The 17692-nt window shown below is 50.5% G+C and overlaps 1 protein-coding gene across 4 annotated transcripts in view; it reads right to left on the bottom strand.

Annotated features, from left to right (window-relative positions):
* Positions 1–17692, bottom strand: part of rorc (RAR-related orphan receptor C) — a 38904-nt gene that overhangs the window by 3229 nt on the left and 17983 nt on the right. For 3 of the 4 annotated variants that reach the window (XM_069185065.1, XM_069185064.1, XM_069185066.1), the window contains 5 exons: positions 3936–4021; positions 2902–3043; positions 1847–2221; positions 1250–1417; positions 106–760 (listed from right to left, as the gene is read on the bottom strand). In XM_069185065.1, coding sequence (XP_069041166.1) covers positions 189–760; positions 1250–1417; positions 1847–2221; positions 2902–3043; positions 3936–4021 — 1343 coding nt within the window. In that variant the 3' untranslated portion in view covers positions 106–188. Of the gene's footprint in view, positions 1–99; positions 761–1249; positions 1418–1846; positions 2222–2901; positions 3044–3935; positions 4022–17692 lie in introns of those variants that run through there. The other variant, XM_069185067.1, reaches the window with a different exon arrangement.

Below are 17692 nucleotides of genomic sequence, written 5' to 3'. Positions count from 1 at the left end.
AGGGAGGGTGAGGGGGGGTGTGGACAGCTCTGTGCAGCACACAGCGGTACCGGTCCAATACGGGACGGGCGGGTCGGTCTGACCGACTCCCTCGCTCACCTGCTTTCAGCAGCACGATCTGGTCGTTCTGGCAGAGGTCCAGGAAGCCATCCACACGCTTGGCGAACTCCACCACGTACTGAATGGCATCAGTCAGCTGGCAAGCACAGCGCTCCCACATCTCCTCCACCAACTGGACAGACAGGGACAGACGGGGACAGACAGGGACAGGGGCACAGACAGGAACAGAGAGAGACAGGGGACAGAGAGGGACAGGGGGACAGACAGGGACAGAGAGGGACAGGGGCACAGAGAGGGACAGGGGGACAGACAGGAACAGAGAGAGACAGGGGACAGAGAGGGACAGGGGGACAGACAGGCACAGAGAGGGGACAAAAAAGGACAGGTGGGCAAAGAGGGACAAGGGAAAGACAGGGACAGGGGCACAGGAGGACAGAGAGGTTAGAGGAACAGAAAGGGAGAAAAGGACATGGGGCTGTTAGTCCCTGTGTGTCTCTCTCGGAGCCCCCAGTGCCCGAGGGACAGTGACCTCCGCGGACGGAGCCGTTACTCAGGACGATCGCGCTCACTGGCCTCACCTTCCTCTGGTAGGCCAGCACCTCCTCCCCGCTGAAGACCTTGTAGCGCAGGGCCTGCAGATCCTCCACACGGTACTGGCAGGTCTCCCTGTGCGAACGCACAATGCTGGCGCACAGCTCATCTGCACAACAGCACACAATGACACGCAATGATGCAATGACACACAACAACAACAAGCATAGAGATGTCAGTCCCAGTCGCAGGTTTCCCTGTGCGAGCGCACAACAGCACACTAGGACACACAGATCCACTCAACAACGTGCACATTAAAGGTCTCACTCTTTTGCAAACAAGAGAAGGCTCTGTCTTTTGTCTGCTCTACTCAAGACGAGACAAGCGAGTCCCTGTTCGCCATGCCTCTCGGGACCCAGGACCGAGCCTGGCCCACCCTCCAGCAAGCCTCGATCTCCTGCATGAGGCTGCAGGAATTTCAACCCGCAGCCACAGTCCACGAACATCAGAGATCGCCTGATCGAGCCTTGGCAGATTGATGAGGCTTCGCTCAATCTGTCGGGTCTGGCTGGGCTGCACTACCGCTCCAAACGGGGAGGGTACAGCCTGCCCTGCAGGCAGAGGGCGCCTCTACTCACTGCGCTAATCCCTGCCTTACCTATCTGCAGCAGTGAGGAAGAGGGGGGCTCCAGCGTGCTGAGGAAGGTGCTGTAGAAGTCCACCGAGCTGACGTAATCCGCAGTCAGTCCCTTGTGCCCCTCTCTCAGCCCCAGGCCGGACTGGTCCGGGGAGGGCTGGCGGCTGTCCGGGGGCACGTACCGTTCCACTGTGGCAGGACAAGACAACAGGCTGTTTGGCCAATCATAACCTCCCACTTAAATTCAGTGAAGACTACAGGCTGTTCGGCCAGTAAGAGCCAATCACAGCCTCCCACTTAAATTCAGTGAAGGCTACAGGCTGTTCGGCCAATCAGAGCTTCCCAACTGAATTGAGAGAAGACAACAGGACCTCCCCAGTTAAATGGCATGAAGACTACAGGGCATTTGGACAATCAAAGTTCCCGAATTAAACTGAATGAAGACAACAGAAAGTCCAGCCAGTCAAGAGTTCTCTAATTACACAGAGTGGCGAATGCAGGCCCTTCAGCCAATCAGAGCTCCCTAATTAGACCGAGTGGAGGTTACAGGCCCTCCCTGGAAGTCCACCCAGCTCCAGGGATCAGGTGTGGGCATGGGCGGACGTGCTGCTCCCCTACCTTTCCCCTCTGTCCTGCTCCGGCCCTCGCCCCGCGCCTGCGAGCCGGACACTGGAGGTGCGGTGTGGCATTTGTAGGCCGGGCCTGTGGAAACGGCAGCTTTAACTTCGCTCTGGGAGCAGGCCAGGCAGGTGAGCCCCTCGGGCGCGTAGGCCGAGCTGTCGCGGTCCCTGTCTCCCTTGAAGGCCACGTAGGCCGAAGCCTGGGACTCGCCTAGCCGGGGCTGCCCCTCGCGGAGCTCCTTGCTGGGGTATGGCATGGCGGGCTCGGCCTCCCCGGGGCTGTGCTGGAGCTTCTGCTGCTGCTGCCTGTGTCGCTCCACCTCGGCGAAGAGGGAGTCCCTCTGCCGCTTAGACATGCGGCCAAACTTCACAGCTGTCACAAGACAGGACAACTCAGAGTTACTTCGGTCAGATCCTGGTGGCTTTCTAATGTTGTGAAGGACTGCTCACCTCCCTTCTTTCTCCCCTCCCTCCTCCCTTTCCGTTCCCTCCTCTCCTCCCCCCCATCCCCCTCCTCTGTCCCCCTCCTCTCCACCTCTGACCCCCTCCTCTCTCCCTCTCTCCCTCTGTCCACCTCTGACCTCCTCCTCTCTCCCTCTCTCCCTCTCTCCACCTCTGACCCCCTCCTCTCTCCCTCTCTCCCTCTCTCCACCTCTGACCCCCTCCTCTCTCCCTCTCTCCACCTCTGACCCCCTCCTCTCCCTCTGTCCCCCTCCTCTCTCCCCCTGACCCCCTCTGTCCCCCTCTCTCTCCCTCTGTCCCCCTCGTCTCTCCCCCTGACCCCCTCTGTCTCCCTCTGTCCCCCTCTCTCTCCCTCTGTCCCCCCCTGACCCCCTCTGTCCCCCTCTCTCTCCCTCTGCCACCCTCCTCTCTCCCTCTGTCCTTCGTCTCTCCCCCTGACCCCCTCTGTCCCCCTCTCTCTCCCTCTGCCACCCTCCTCTCTCCCTCTGTCCTTCGTCTCTCCCCCTGACCCCCTCTGTCCCCCTCGTCTCTCCCCCTGACCCCCTCTGTCCCCCTCTCTCTCCCTCTGCCCCCGGGCCCCGCCCCCCTCACCGTCGCGACTCATGCCCTGTGCCACACACTTCTGCAGCCGGCAGTGCTGGCAGCGGTTCCGGCTGGCCCGGTCGATCAGGCAGTTCTTCTGCCGCGAGCAGGAGTACGTCACGCTGGCCTGCTGGCTGCGCCGGAAGAAGCCCTGGGGGAGACAGGAGAGCGAGGGGTCACGCGCCTGCCTGCTCCAGGGAGACGGGGAGGAGGCTCCTGCACGGCACGATCCTGTCTGGTGCATTTTAGCCACGAGTGGCGGCACCGACCCTGGCTCCACTGCGCCCCCCTGTGGCTGTCAGGGGAGCTCGTCTCCCTCCCCTGAAACCCAGCTTCACGGCGGCGGGACTCCGACGTCACCTCTTCCCGCTGCTCACAGCTCACGGCTCACTACCGCCAGCCCAGCTCACGTGCGCGCGAGCGGCATTCTGGGTAGTGAAGGATTCTGGGACTAGTGAAGTCCCGCTGTCACACTGCTGCCCTGCACTGACTTCCCACGTGGGAAATTAGCTTTGCAATCAGGTACGAGACACAACACAACACAACACACAGCACGGATCCATTAACAAATAACAGCCACACCGCTATGATGAGAAAGAAAATAAATATATATAAAGTAAAACATACAGTGAGCAGGTTAAGAGCTGTGGCAGTGACAGAAGCCTTAGTATCACCGCTCTGGAATCCGGGCAGTCTAACTCAACACCCACGTGGAAGGAGATCAGACTCTCTGTGCAAGGGGCGGTCAGGACAGTCAGCGACTACCCTGGCACTGTCCTGCCAACTCCCCTCGCCGCCAAGGGGTCGGTCGCGCTCCTCAGACTCCGGGCCCTCCTTCTGTTCCCAATCCCAGGCTCTGGGCCCTGGGAGGCCCCCCGTTTCCCCCCAAACTGCGGACGAGCTCCCAGACGAATCCGTCATCGCTTTCGCCCCTCCTGTCTCATCACTCGCTTCCACAGGTGTGTTTCATGCACCGCGAACGCCCGTGTCCCCCAGGGGGTGCTGTGCCAGGAAAGGCGCTCTATAAAGCTGGGGTTACCCACCTTGCAGCCCTCGCAGGTGATGACCCCATAGTGGACCCCCGACGACTTGTCGCCGCAGATCTTGCAGGGAATGACCTCGATCTGGGCTGCTCGCAGGCGGAGAGAGAAGAGGGAGAAGCTTCAGGGGGGGCGGACAGTCCGGGACCGGGAACCGCCAGCTGCCACACCCCCCTGGGATACGACCCCGCCCACCCCCGCGACTCGGGCTCCAGCTGGAGCAGAGGCGCGTCCCTGGCCGACGCCACCCCCAGGCTGCAGGGGGCGCTGTGAGCTGGGAGAGGCCTGCTGCACTCGACCCACAACCCCCCACCTTGTCACCGACGCCACCGTGAGGCGCCAGTCCCCACTTGAGCAGTCACTGTGCGCCAGTGATGTGCCGCCGAGCTCGAACCTGCGACTTCCAGATCCTACAGCCCAAACATGCACTCACAGTGAGCGCCCATACCGGCTGACACACTCGGGGACCCCGGCGGCCCCCTTTACACACCTTGGAAAGCGTCTGAAGAAACAGTCAAATCTGAAGCCCTGCAGTTACAAGTGTGGCCACCGGAGGGAGATGCTGTCCAGCATCTAGCAAGATTTTCAATAATGAGTAGATGAGCTAGATCAGAGAGGCAGATCAGACTCCTGGTGTGCCAGTGTGTGTTAAGTGTCTCAGTGTACCTGTGTGCGCAGTGTCAGGGTACCTGTGCATGTGTGTATGTGTGTGTGACACTCCAGTAAACAAACGTGCCACACGCACACTCACTCACACACACAGCCCAGACCACAGGCCACTGCTGTCCTCATTCACACACTGATCGAACCCGACTCTCTCAGAGCTACAGGAAGGAGCTGGGGGGAGAGATTGACAGCTCAGCCCCAGTCCGGCGTCTGAGATGAAAAGGCAACTGCTTGTTCTTCAAGGAGGAGAGTGTCCAACGCTCAGCGCAGAGAACAGCGGTCATCTCCGAGAGAGAGCCACTCAGTGCAGAGGACAGTGGTCATCTCCGAGAGAGAGCCACTCAGTGCAGAGGACAGTGGTCATCTCCGAGAGAGAGCCACTCAGTGCAGAGGACAGTGGTCATCTCCGAGAGAGAGCCACTCAGTGCAGAGGACAATGGTCATCTCTGAGAGGGAGCCACTCAGTGCAGAGGACAGTGGTCATCTCCGAGAGAGAGCCACTCAGTGCAGAGGACAGTGGTCATCTCCGAGAGAGAGCCACTCAGTGCAGAGGACAGTGGTCATCTCCGAGAGAGAGCCACTCAGTGCAGAGGACAATGGTCATCTCTGAGAGGGAGCTACTCAGTGCAGAGGACAGTGGTCATCTCCGAGAGGGAGCTACTCAGTGCAGAGGACAGTGGTCATCTCCGAGAGGGAGCTACTCAGTGCAGAGGACAGTGGTCATCTCCGAGAGAGAGCCACTCAGTGCAGAGGACAATGGTCATCTCCGAGAGGGAGCTACTCAGTGCAGAGGACAGTGGTCATCTCCGAGAGAGAGCCACTCAGTGCAGAGGACAGTGGTCATCTCCGAGAGAGAGCCACTCAGTGCAGAGGACAGTGGTCATCTCCGAGAGAGAGCCACTCAGTGCAGAGGACAATGGTCATCTCTGAGAGGGAGCTACTCAGTGCAGAGGACAGTGGTCATCTCTGAGAGGGAGCTACTCAGTGCAGAGGACAATGGTCATCTCCGAAAGAGAACCACTCAGTGCAGAGGACAGTGGTCATCTCCAAGAGAGAGCCACTCAGTGCAGAGGACAGTGGTCATCTCCAAGAGAGAGCCACTCAGTGCAGAGGACAGTGGTCATCTCCGAGAGAGAGCCACTCAGCGCAGAGAACAGTGGTCATCTCTGAGAGAGAGCCACTCAGTGCAGAGGACAGTGGTCATCTCTGAGAGGGAGCTACTCAGTGCAGAGGACAGTGGTCATCTCTGAGAGAGAGCTACTCAGTGCAGAGGACAGTGGTCATCTCCGAAAGAGAACCACTCAGTGCAGAGGACAGTGGTCATCTCTGTTCCTCTCCGAGGGAGAGCCACAGGTGGAAATTAAGACATGCTTCGAGAACTGAGAACAGGGAGGCATGTCTTTACACAAAGGCTGGTGGGAGTCTGGAACAAACTTCCTAAACACTGCTGGCGGACGGTCCCCGAGGTCTTCCATGAGACCGCTGGACGAGGTCCTCGGATCGCCAGGTCATCCAGGCATACGGATCCTGGCGGAGCCACAGTCCAGCGACCACACCGGCCCTTCACGGGGACGGCCTCCGCGGCCAGACTGACCGGCCCCTCGTCCACCCCCACACTTGCCCTGACCTCCTGGAAGACAGCCGGGGGGGCAAGGGACCCCCGGGCGCCGCTGGTACTGGCTGCTGGATTCCCGCCGGTGGCCGTTTGGAATCTGGAATCGTTCGTGTGGCGTTTTGTGGTGTGTGTTCCCCAGAGGTCGGAACAACGTTAGAGAGACAGAGAGAGTCATTCGAGAACGTCGCGCGGTCAAGAACAAAGCTGGGGGACGGGGGACGGGGGGGGGTCATGTCGTTAACCACGGCCTCGTCTGAAGTGGTTTCCCAGGACTCTCTCGATCTGAGTATCCCTCTTTCAAGCAGCTCTCTCGATCGGCTCGCTCCCTCTCCTTCTCGCTCACACGGGAGAGCTGCCAGTAATTCTGTCTTTCATCTGCTGCCGGTCTGCCAGGAATACCCCCCCCCCCTCTTCGAATGTCACCCCCCCACCCAGCCGGCAGCCTGGCGGCCAGACGCACAGAGCTCACAGCGCGCACTCGCGTCTGGGGTCAGAGTCTGTGTGTCAGTGTCAGCGTGTCGGTGTGTGTGATCCACAGTGTGTGTCAGTGTGTGTGATCCACAGTGTGTGTCAGTGTGTGTGATCCACTGTGTGTGATCCACAGTGTGTGTCAGCGTGTGTGATCCACTGTGTGTGTCAGCGTGTCAGTGTGTGTGATCCACTGTGTGTGTCAGTGTGTGTGATCCACAGTGTGTGTCAGCGTGTGTGATCCACTGTGTGTGTCAGCGTGTCAGTGTGTGTAATCCACTGTGTGTGTCAGCGTGTCAGTGTGTGTGATCCACAGTGTGTGTCAGTGTGTGTGATCCACTGTGTGTGTCAGTGTGTGTGATCCACTGTGTGTGTCAGCGTGTGTGATCTACTTTGTGTCAGCATCAGTGTGTGATCGACTGTCAGCGTGTGATCTACTTTGTGTCAGCGTGTGTGATCGACTGTGTGTCAGCATGTGATTGATTGTGTGTGTCAGTGTGTGTAATCGACTGTGTGTGTGTGTGATCGATTGTGTCAGTGTGTGTGATTGACTTTGTGTGTCAGTGTGTGCGCTCACCTGTGTGTGTCAGTGTGTGTAACCAACTGTATGTGTCAGTGTTAGTGTGTACGCTCACCTGTGTATGTCAGTGTGACAATGTGTGATTCAGTGTGTCTGATAACTCGTGTGACAGGTGGTGTGTGTCTATATGTAGGTCAGTGTGTGTTCTCACCTGTGTGTGTGTCAGTGTCTCAGTCAGGGCCTCACAGTCATATTGAACAAAACAAACTGTCTGGCAGCTTGAGAAACTTTTTGCCCCAGTGCAGTGCAGTGGGTTAGCGACAGCAAGTCTCTTATCAAATGATGAACTGATCTTCAGTCCTGGGACCAATTAAGCAATTAAGTTCCAATTAAGCAATTAAGTATTTAAGGATGGCTTTTCTTCCCCGTGTTCTCAGGTACACAGTAATAGTTTAATTAGCTCTGTGACTGTAACACTGCCAGCCAGGCTGAGAGGTGATCAGCTGTAAAAGACCTTTAGAAAAATCAATTTTGCATTTGCATTTGAGAATCGGGTTGGTTGATTGATGACTCAGCCTGAACAAAAGCCAGAAGAGACCAGGACCTCCAGGAGAGGGCTGAGACCCCTGTCTTCAAGTCACGTGGAAAGGGGCTGGGATTCCCGGATCGGACTTGGGAAGGCTGCTTGGAATTGGACACGGCTGAGCTGCAGTTTGGAGTGGCTGAGGAGGACCAGCTCCTGATCGTACTGAAATGAAGACAAACCTCCAGCCTGGCAGCAGGAAGCGAGAGTGCGCTGGGCAGGCTGGTTTCCTGACACCCTGCGGGTGTGAAGTCAGAGAAAGTGTTGCTGCCACCCTACCAGAGGGCACAGGCAGAGGCAGGAGGGGGAGGGGGTGGAACACACGGACTTAGAAACCACACTTGAGCTGAACACAGAGAACCATGGACCTCCTAATACACACGAGACACACTGGTGCACCCTCTCAGACACACTGACACACTTTCGACTCTTAGACACACTGAGACACACTCTCAGACACACCGGGACACACTGTCAGACACTCTCAGATACACTGAGACACACTGTCAGACACACTGAGACACACTGTCAGACACACTGAGACACACTCTCAGACACTCCAGGACACACTGTCAGACACTCTCAGATACACTGAGACACACTGTCAGACACACTGATGCACACTGTCAGACACACTGAGACACACTGTCAGACACTGATGCACACTCTCAGACACACTGAGACACACTCTCAGACACACTGAGACACACTCTCAGACACTCCAGGACACACTGTCAGACACTCTCAGATACACTGAGACACACTGATGCACACTGTCAGACACACTGATGCACACTGTCAGACACACTGAGACATACTCTCAGACACACTGATGCACACTGTCAGACACACTGAGACATACTCTCAGACACACTTTCAGACACACCGATGCACTCTGTCAGACACTCTGACACACACTGAGACACACTCTCAGACACACTGACACACACTGTCAGACACTCTCAGACACACTGGGACACACTCTGAGACCCCCAGTGTGGGGGTTACCGGGAGCCCAAGAGAGAGCAGGAGGTGGGATCTGTTCAGGAGGGGTGTGGGGGGGGGCAGGTCGAGAGAGAGATGCCTGTGCGTGTTTCTGTGAACGCGTTTGATCTCCAAGCCCTCGCGCTGCTGAGAGCAAGTTTCCTCTCCCAGTGGTTGGAAACCAGATTTACTGACAGAACAAAAGGCACTTCCTGCACGCAGCACGTAGGCTAGGCTCTCAGCTTCGGATCTCTCTGTTTTTTTTTAAAATGTTTTTCTTAAATCAGCATTAAAACGCACCGCATGCGTCTGGAAACTCCTCTGCCAGGCCGAAATTAACGTGGGCTATTTTTAGAAAAAAATTAATGAACACTTCAATCGCTCCTTTCATCTTATCTCTGAGCAAACTGAAAAAGAAACTCAGTCTAACTCATTCAGATCTTCAAACTTCAAAACACCCCCAGCCACTGAATCAATCAGAATATTTACAATTTCACACTACCACTCCTTCATCATCATCAGAGCTGGAGAGTAACTGTACAGACAGTCAGTCCAGCTCCTCTGTATCTTCACATGAACACTCCTTCATCATCATCAGAGCTGGAGAGTCACTGTACAGACACTCAGTCCAGCTCCTCTGTAACTTCACATTAAGAGTATTATCATACAGTATGTCAAGGTTATTTAGTATTTTTAAGATAGTACTGGCAGTCACAGTAAAAAGCACAGTTCAGTACAGCCCAGTGAGATCAGGGTAAGAGCACAGTACAGTGCAGTACAGCCCAGTGAGATCAGGGTAATAGCACAGTACAGTGCAGTAAAGACCAGTGAGATCTGTGTAAAAGCACAGTACAGTGCAGTAAAGCCCAGTGAGATCAGGGTAAAAGCACAGTACAGTGCAATAAAGCCCACGGTAAAACCCCACCAAGATGGGGTAAAGTCTGATACCTGCTAGCAGAGTAAATGCACATGGTGTAATCAGGGTAAAACCATGATCAAATCCTATGAGGGCTGGCTCTGGGGGGACAGCGAGCGAGCACTCGTGTGTGCGTGAGCGTCTCGGTGTGTCGACTCCAGGCTCTGCTCTGTCACCCTGTGGGTTAACACCCTGGCCCCAACAGTGCAACCACAAACCCCAGTGAGAGTGAGTCAGGCGCGCCGAGGCAGCAGCGCCAGCGAAGACACCGGCGGGGGGCTCGGCCCGGGCGACCTCCTCCCCGCGCCCGGCGTCCACTCCACTTCCCGCCAGACCCGCGCCCCCTTAAACCGACTGCCTTTCACTGGGCGGATTAAGGCTCAGTAATTACCGCTCGATTAACAGCGGAGACGTTACGCGCTTGCTTAAGCACTCACTTTGCTGCGGGGCTCCGCTGTCCCTGTGCGATTTCATGGTGGGGACGTAGAAGGCCTGTTTTTTTTAAAAAAAAGGAAAAACAACCTTCCAATACTGGACTGTTTAACATGAGCTGCAAGGAAACTGAAGAGGCCACAAGAATTAACTCCATTCGGGGCGCAACGAAGTCATCAAGAGCACTGTCATCGCAGAGAGCAGGGCTGGGAAGCCCTTGTTTAATTGCCTTCACATCTAATTAACCAGCACGCTTAATTGAATTACTCTGCACAGCAGGAGCCAGATCTGGGGCCTTCTTTAACTGGCCCTACAGAAGAGCAAGTGCCGTCAATGGGACTTGATAAAAGGGGGGCGGTAGGGGCCAGCAGGGGCCAGCAGGGGCCAGTAGCACAGCCGTGGGGAAGGAAGCGTGCCCGCACTGGAGTCGTGGTGTGTGATCCCGCCCGTATCGTCTCGGCGATAAGCGCGCAGCAACAGCGGCTGCCCTGATTAGACCGAAACCCCTCTGGGGTGAGGAAGAGCTTTCGAAGCTTCTCAATCACAACAATCAGTGACAAGATACTGACACAGATATTCTGTCTCGCTCTTTCTATGACTTCGGCTCCACCCTCTCTCTCTGCCTCCTCTCTTTCACAAGCGTACAGACACTCAGTCCAGCTCCTCTGTATCTTCACACAAACACTCCTTCATCATCATCAGAGCTGGAGAGTCACTGTACAGACACTCAGTCCAGCTCCTCTGTATCTTCACATGAACACTCCTTCATCATCATCAGAGCTGGAGAGTCACTGTACAGACACTCAGTCCAGCTCCTCTGTATCTTCACATGAACACTCCTTCATCATCATCAGAGCTGTAGAGTCACTGTAGAGACACTCAGTCCAGCTCCTCTGTATCTTCACATGAACACTCCTTCATCATCATCAGAGCTGTAGAGTCACTGTACAGCACTCAGTCAAGCTCCTCTGTATCTTCCCATTCACACTCCTTCATCATCATCAGAGCTGTAGAGTCACTGTACAGCACTCAGTCCAGCTCCTCTGTATCTTCCCATTCACACTCCTTCATCATCATCAGCGCTGGAGAGTAACTTTATCTCTGTCTTATCAACAACTTGACTAACAATCCTCTCATCACCGCCATCTGTAGACATCTGTCAGGTCTGTGGAAGAACTATAAAGAAAAGCTGGTTCACCATCTTATCAGCAACTTCAGATAGACAGTCCTGTCATCAGATCTGAAGAAGATTATGAGAAAAAACAATCAGGCTTGTTTGGCTCATCAACGCAAAACGCAATCTGGTCCATCAATAACTTCCACCTTGAGGCTGCGTATCGTGACCTCTTCCCCGCCCTTTGACCTTTAAAGATAAGCGCATCGCCAAAGACGGGGCAGGGCTGAGATCCGATCTGCGCCAGTGTTCTCAGGTACTGAAGACTGACCCAGATTGGCACAGCCTGGCCCCAGCGAGGTTCTCGAGGTATGTGTGTGTGTGTGTGCGTGACCAGAGCGAGGTCAGAGCAGGTCCTGGAGATTCATGCTGTCACGGACTTTCATTTTGCTTCATGGATCTGAGACAGTTTAGCTGGGACAAATTCCAATTTAAAGCACCCATGTTACTGGAGACAGCTTAATTAGGAATAAGATACTGTCTGTCATTCTCTCGGTGGTCTGGATTTATCTGTCTGATCACAGTGTGGGTCTGTATCTGTCTGTGGTGTGGGTCTATCTGTCTGTCCATAATGTGGGTCTGTCTGTCCATAGTGTGGGTCTGTATCTGTCTGTGGTGTATGTCTGATCGCAGTGTGGGTCTGTATCTGTCTGTGGTGTGGGTCTGTCTGTCCATAGTTTAGGTCTGTATCTGTCTGTGGTGTGAGTATGTCTGTCCATTGTGTGGGTCAGTATCTGTCTGTGGTGTGGGTCTATCTGTCTGTCCATAGTTTGGGTCTGTATCTGTCTGTGGTGTGGGTCTATCTGTCTGTTCATAATGTGGGTCTGTATCTGTTTGTCTGTCCATAGTGTGTGGTCTGTATCTGTTTGTGGTGTGAGTCCATCTGTCTGTCCATAATGTGGGGCTGTATCTGTCTGTGGTGTGGGTCTATCTGCCTGTCCATAGTGTGGGTCTGTCTGTCCATAGTGTGGGTCTGTATCTGTTTGTCTGTCCATAGTGTGGGTCTGTATCTGTTTGTGTTGTGGGTCTATCTGTCTGTCCATAATGTGGGGCTGTATCTGTCTGTGGTGTGGGTCTATCTGCCTGTCCATAGTGTGGGTCTGTCTGTCCATAGTGTGGGTCTGTATCTGTCTGTGATGTATGTCTGATCACAGTGTGGGTCTGTATCTGTCTGTGGTGTGAGTATGCGTGATCACAGTGTGGGTCTGTGTCTGTGATGTGGGTCTATCTGTCTGTCCATAGTTTGGGTCTGTATCTGTCTGTGGTGTGGGTCTATCCAACTGATCATGGTGTGGGTCTATGTCTGTTCATGATGCAGGTCTATACCTGTCTGTCTGTGGTGTGAGTCTGCCTAGCTGTCCATTCATGATGTGTGCCTGTCTATCTTTTTGTCTCCTGGTTGTGTGTATCTGTGTCGTGGGCCAATCTGTTCGCCTATCTATCTGTCAGTTTATCATGTATCGCTTTCACAGCACAGCACAGAGATAGAGAGACCTAGAAGTGAGAGAGAGGGAAGTTTTACATAAAAGCAGAGGCCACAGATGACTGTGATAGTCTTATAGGAGAGATAGCATCAGCATGCAAGATAGAGACAGCACGCAGAGGGGGAGGAGAGAGGGAGAGACTGAAGGAGAGAGAACAGTGGCAAGAAAAGAAGAAAAACAGGACACGCTCAGTGACCACAGCCTGACCATAGAAACTGGACACAGTCAGACCTGGCTGCTCAATGGGGGACAGGCTGTGTTCTCCTTGCAGTAGGTAGAAACACAGACAGATTCAGATTTCTACTGCACTGTGAGCCTGTCTCTCAAAAATAATAATAATACAGTGTGAGATCTCCTGTCCCAGCCTGAGGAACAGACAGTGAGCCTGTCTCTCAATAATAATAATACAGTGTGTGATCTCCTGTCAGAGCCTGAGGAACAGACAGTGAGCCTGTCTCTCAATAATAATAATACAGTGTGTGATCTCCTGTCCCAGCCTGAGGAACAGACAGTGAGCCTGTCTCTCAATAATAATAATACAGTGTGTGATCTCCTGTCCCAGCCTGAGGAACAGACAGTGAGCCTGTCTCTCAATAATAATAATACAGTGTGTGATCTCCTGTCCCAGCCTGAGGAACAGACAGTGAGCCTGTCTCTCAATAATAATAATACAGTGTGTGATCTCCTGTCCCAGCCTGAGGAACAGACAGTGAGCCTGTCTCTCAATAATAATAATAATACAGTGTCTGATCTCCTGTCCCAGCCTGAGGAACAGACAGTGAGCCTGTCTCTCAATAATAATAATACAGTGTGTGATCTCCTGTCCCAGCCTGAGAAACAGACAGTGAGCCTGTCTCTCAATAATAATAATACAGTGTGTGATCTCCTGTCCCAGCCTGAGGAACAATGAACCTGTCAATTCAATTTTCAATTCAGTTCAATTCAAGGTGCTTTATTAGCATGACCGATGGGTACAATCAGTGTTGCCAAAGCAAATAAAAATAATAAAATTAGCACAAAACAAAACAAAAATAAAAGTAAAATAAATTCTACAGACATAATACAGACATTTACAACAAAAACATATCATAAAATATTTACATATACTGTAAACATATTGAGCATTATTGGGAGACAGGCTCACTGGTCCTCAGGCTGTGACAGGAGATCACACACTGGGCTGCCTGTTCAACTGAGTTCTCTCCTCCCTCTCCCAGTAGGATTGGGACCCGTTGTGATTCTGGCAGGTGTGGGAACTCTGGGACTAGATTTCTGAATTTAGGGAAGGATGTTCCTCTAATCCCAGAGTATCTGTCACAGTGCAGTAGGAAGTGCACCTCCAAGCCTGTCTCTCAGTAACAACTTGCTAGTTGTTGTTGCTTTTGGTTAACCTTTGACTCTGGTATGTAATTCTCTGGGGTGTGAGAGACAGAACGACAAGGGTGAGAGAAAGATCTTCCCGAAATTCAGAAATCGCCAAATTTCCGCAGCTCAGCCCGCGTGACCGCCCAAAGGCCCTTCCAGAGAAACCCGCCAGCCGGCGTCGCGCGAACTGCTCCTGCCCGCCCTCAAGCGATACTGCTGTCGCAGACAGTCGCCGCAGACGCCTTCGCCATCGACCTCTGCCTGCCAGCTCAGGCATTACGGCCTTTGAGAGGGAGAAAGGACACAAACCCCCCCAAAAAAAACCCCGAAGATTCACCTCTTCAAAAAAACGAAACCCAGCAAATCGCCGATCAAAGACGACGTCTCCCTGCGCCGGCGCTTCAAAAACTCACACCTTAAACACTTCAGAATTCACACCTGCGTCTCATAACAAAGGTGGCGAAAAAAAAACCCTCCCCCCCCCCACCACCCTTCAAGACTTCAAAGGACAAATAACAACAGAAAACAAGACTCGCAACTTCAAACCCGCGGCGGAACTTGACGACCTTGCAGTTTCCAAACTTCAAAAAAAATGTCCCACCTTCACAATTTTTTGACTACTTCAAAAACCAAAAAAAAACCCTTTCGCATGCCGAACGAAAGACAAACACACAGAAATGTCACCACGCCTGGCCTGGGCTTCAGAAGTCTTTAAAGCGATTCAGAGTGCGACATTTCAGTAAATGTCACAAGGAGGACAGGGCCTGATTGTACCGAGCGAGAAACCACATCTCCTCAGAACAGAACCGGCCGCCAGGCCACATACCCCGGTGCGTGGAGACCTGCGTCTCAGAGCATCGGGGAACTTTGGGAAAAACTGAACATTTCAGCAGAATCACCTAACATAGCTTCATGCTCGCCATATTTTCTCAAAGCCATTTCATGGTGTGGCCTCGAAGCGATCTTTCCCTGTCACCTTTAAGCCAGTGTGCTGTCCTCTCAAAGTGATGCTGCTGTGATTGTGCCGTTATCTCAAAACACATTTGCAAACACTGTGCTGCGTCATCTCAAAGTGATTTTTTGCAATGATTTTGCTCTTATCTTGACACAAATACGCAATGATTTTGCTGTCGTGTCTGTAGAGGTACAATGATTTTTGTACCTCTAAGCTCTTTTTGTTGTCTCAGAGAGATTCGGCAATGCTTTTTCGACATTATCTGGAAGCACTACTGTAGCGATTTTGCTATGTTGTCTCAAAGTGATTTTGAAATAATGGTGCTGTCTCCCAAAACAATTTTGCTATACTTTGTTAAAGCAATTTTGCTTTATTTTTTTCAAAGCAAATCATGATTTTTCTACATCGTCTTAAAGCAGTATTGTAACAATTTTGTTACCTTTTCTTAAATTGATATTGTGACGATTTTGCTGCTTTACCCCCAAACAACTTTGCTGTTCCTTTGCTACATTTCATTTTTCAATGCAAATTTGTAAGGATTCTGCTACCTCATCTTAAAACAATAACATAACAATTTTGCGACAATGTTTTGTGACATAAAACAATATTGTAAAAATGTTGCTACATTGTCTTAAAACAATATTGTAACAATTTTGCTACATTGTCTAGATGGAGTAATGATTTTGCTACATTTTTTTAAAAACAATATTGTAAAGATTTTGCTACATATTCTTAAAACAATATTGTAATTTTTTTCCTACAATGTCTTAAAACAATATTGTAACAATTTTGCTACAGTACATTGTCTTAAAACAATACCTTAACGATTTTGCTACATTGTCTTGCCGGAGAATTGTAACGATTTTGCTACATATTCTTAAAACAATACTGTACCGGTTTTTCTACTTTGTCTTAAAATGATACCATAACGATTTTGCTTCACTGGCTTAAAACAATATTGTAACAATTTTGCTACATTGTCTTGATGGAGTAACTATTTTGCTACATTTTCTAAAAAACAACATTGTAAGGATTTTGCTACATATTCTTAAAACAATAGTGTAAAAAATTTGCTACACTGTCTTAAAATATTGTAACAATTTTGCTACATTGTCTTGATGGAGAATCGTAACGATTTTGCTACATATTCTTAAAAGAATATTTTAATGATTTTGCATCACTGTCTTAAAAGAATATTGTAATGATTTTGCTACACTGTCTTAAAAGAATATTGTAATGATTTCGCTACACTGTCTTAAAAGAATATTGTAATGATTTTGTGTCATTGTCTTAAAAGAATATTGTAATGATTTCGCTACACTGTCTTAAAAGAATATTGTAATGATTTTGCGTCATTGTCTTAAAAGAATATTGTAATGATTTTGCTACACTGTCTTCAAAGAATATTGTAATGATTTCGCTACACTGTCTTAAAAGAATATTGTAATGATTTTGTGTCATTGTCTTAAAAGAATATTGTAATGATTTCGCTACACTGTCTTAAAAGAATATTTTAATGATTTTGCATCACTGTCTTAAAAGAATATTGTAATGATTTCGCTACACTGTCTTAAAAGAATATTGTAATGATTTTGCGTCATTGTCTTAAAAGAATATTGTAATGATTTTGCTACACTGTCTTCAAAGAATATTGTAATGATTTTGCGTCATTGTCTTAAAAGAATATTGTAATGATTTTGTGTCATTGTCTTAAAAGAATATTGTAATGATTTTGCTACACAGTCTTAAAAAAATATTGTAATGATTTTGCGTCATTGTCTTAAAAGAATATTGTAATGATTTTGTGTCATTGTCTTAAAAGAATATTGTAATGATTTTGCTACACTGTCTTCAAAGAATATTGTAATGATTTTGCGTCATTGTCTTAAAAGAATATTGTAATGATTTTGCGTCACTGTCTTAAAAGAATATTGTAATGGTTTTGCTACACTCTTAAAAGAATACTGTAATGATTTTGCTACACTCTTAAAAGAATATTGTAATGATTTTGCTACACTGTCTTCAAAGAATATTGTAATGATTTTGCGTCATTGTCTTAAAAGAATATTGTAATGATTTTGTGTCATTGTCTTAAAAGAATATTGTAATGATTTTGCTACACTGTCTTCAAAGAATATTGTAATGATTTTGCGTCATTGTCTTAAAAGAATATTGTAATGATTTTGCGTCACTGTCTTAAAAGAATATTGTAATGGTTTTGCTACACTCTTAAAAGAATATTGTAATGATTTTGCGTCATTGTCTTAAAAGAATATTGTAATGATTTTGTGTCATTGTCTTAAAAGAATATTGTAACGGTTTTGCTACACTGTCTTAAAACAATCAATGAAACGATCCTGCGACAGATCCCCGGCGATTCTTCTGTCACTCTGCTACACTGTTTCCTGGTGCCTCACCGATCGCTTTCCTTACATCGTCTCGAAATTGATCTTGCAATGCCTTGCCACAGCCGCAGGGGCCTGCGCTGCAAACCCGTCGCCAGCCCGTTTGCTGCTGTTGCCGTTTCTGCTCGGCTTCCGTCAGGGAAAATAGCTCGCACGGTTTCCGACACGGGACTTCTCTGCACTTCGCTGCGGG

This window comes from Lepisosteus oculatus, chromosome 27 (assembly GCF_040954835.1).
Source record: "Lepisosteus oculatus isolate fLepOcu1 chromosome 27, fLepOcu1.hap2, whole genome shotgun sequence".
Taxonomy (NCBI): Eukaryota; Metazoa; Chordata; class Actinopteri; order Semionotiformes; family Lepisosteidae; genus Lepisosteus; species Lepisosteus oculatus.
This window is presented reverse-complemented; position numbering and strand designations above follow the sequence as displayed.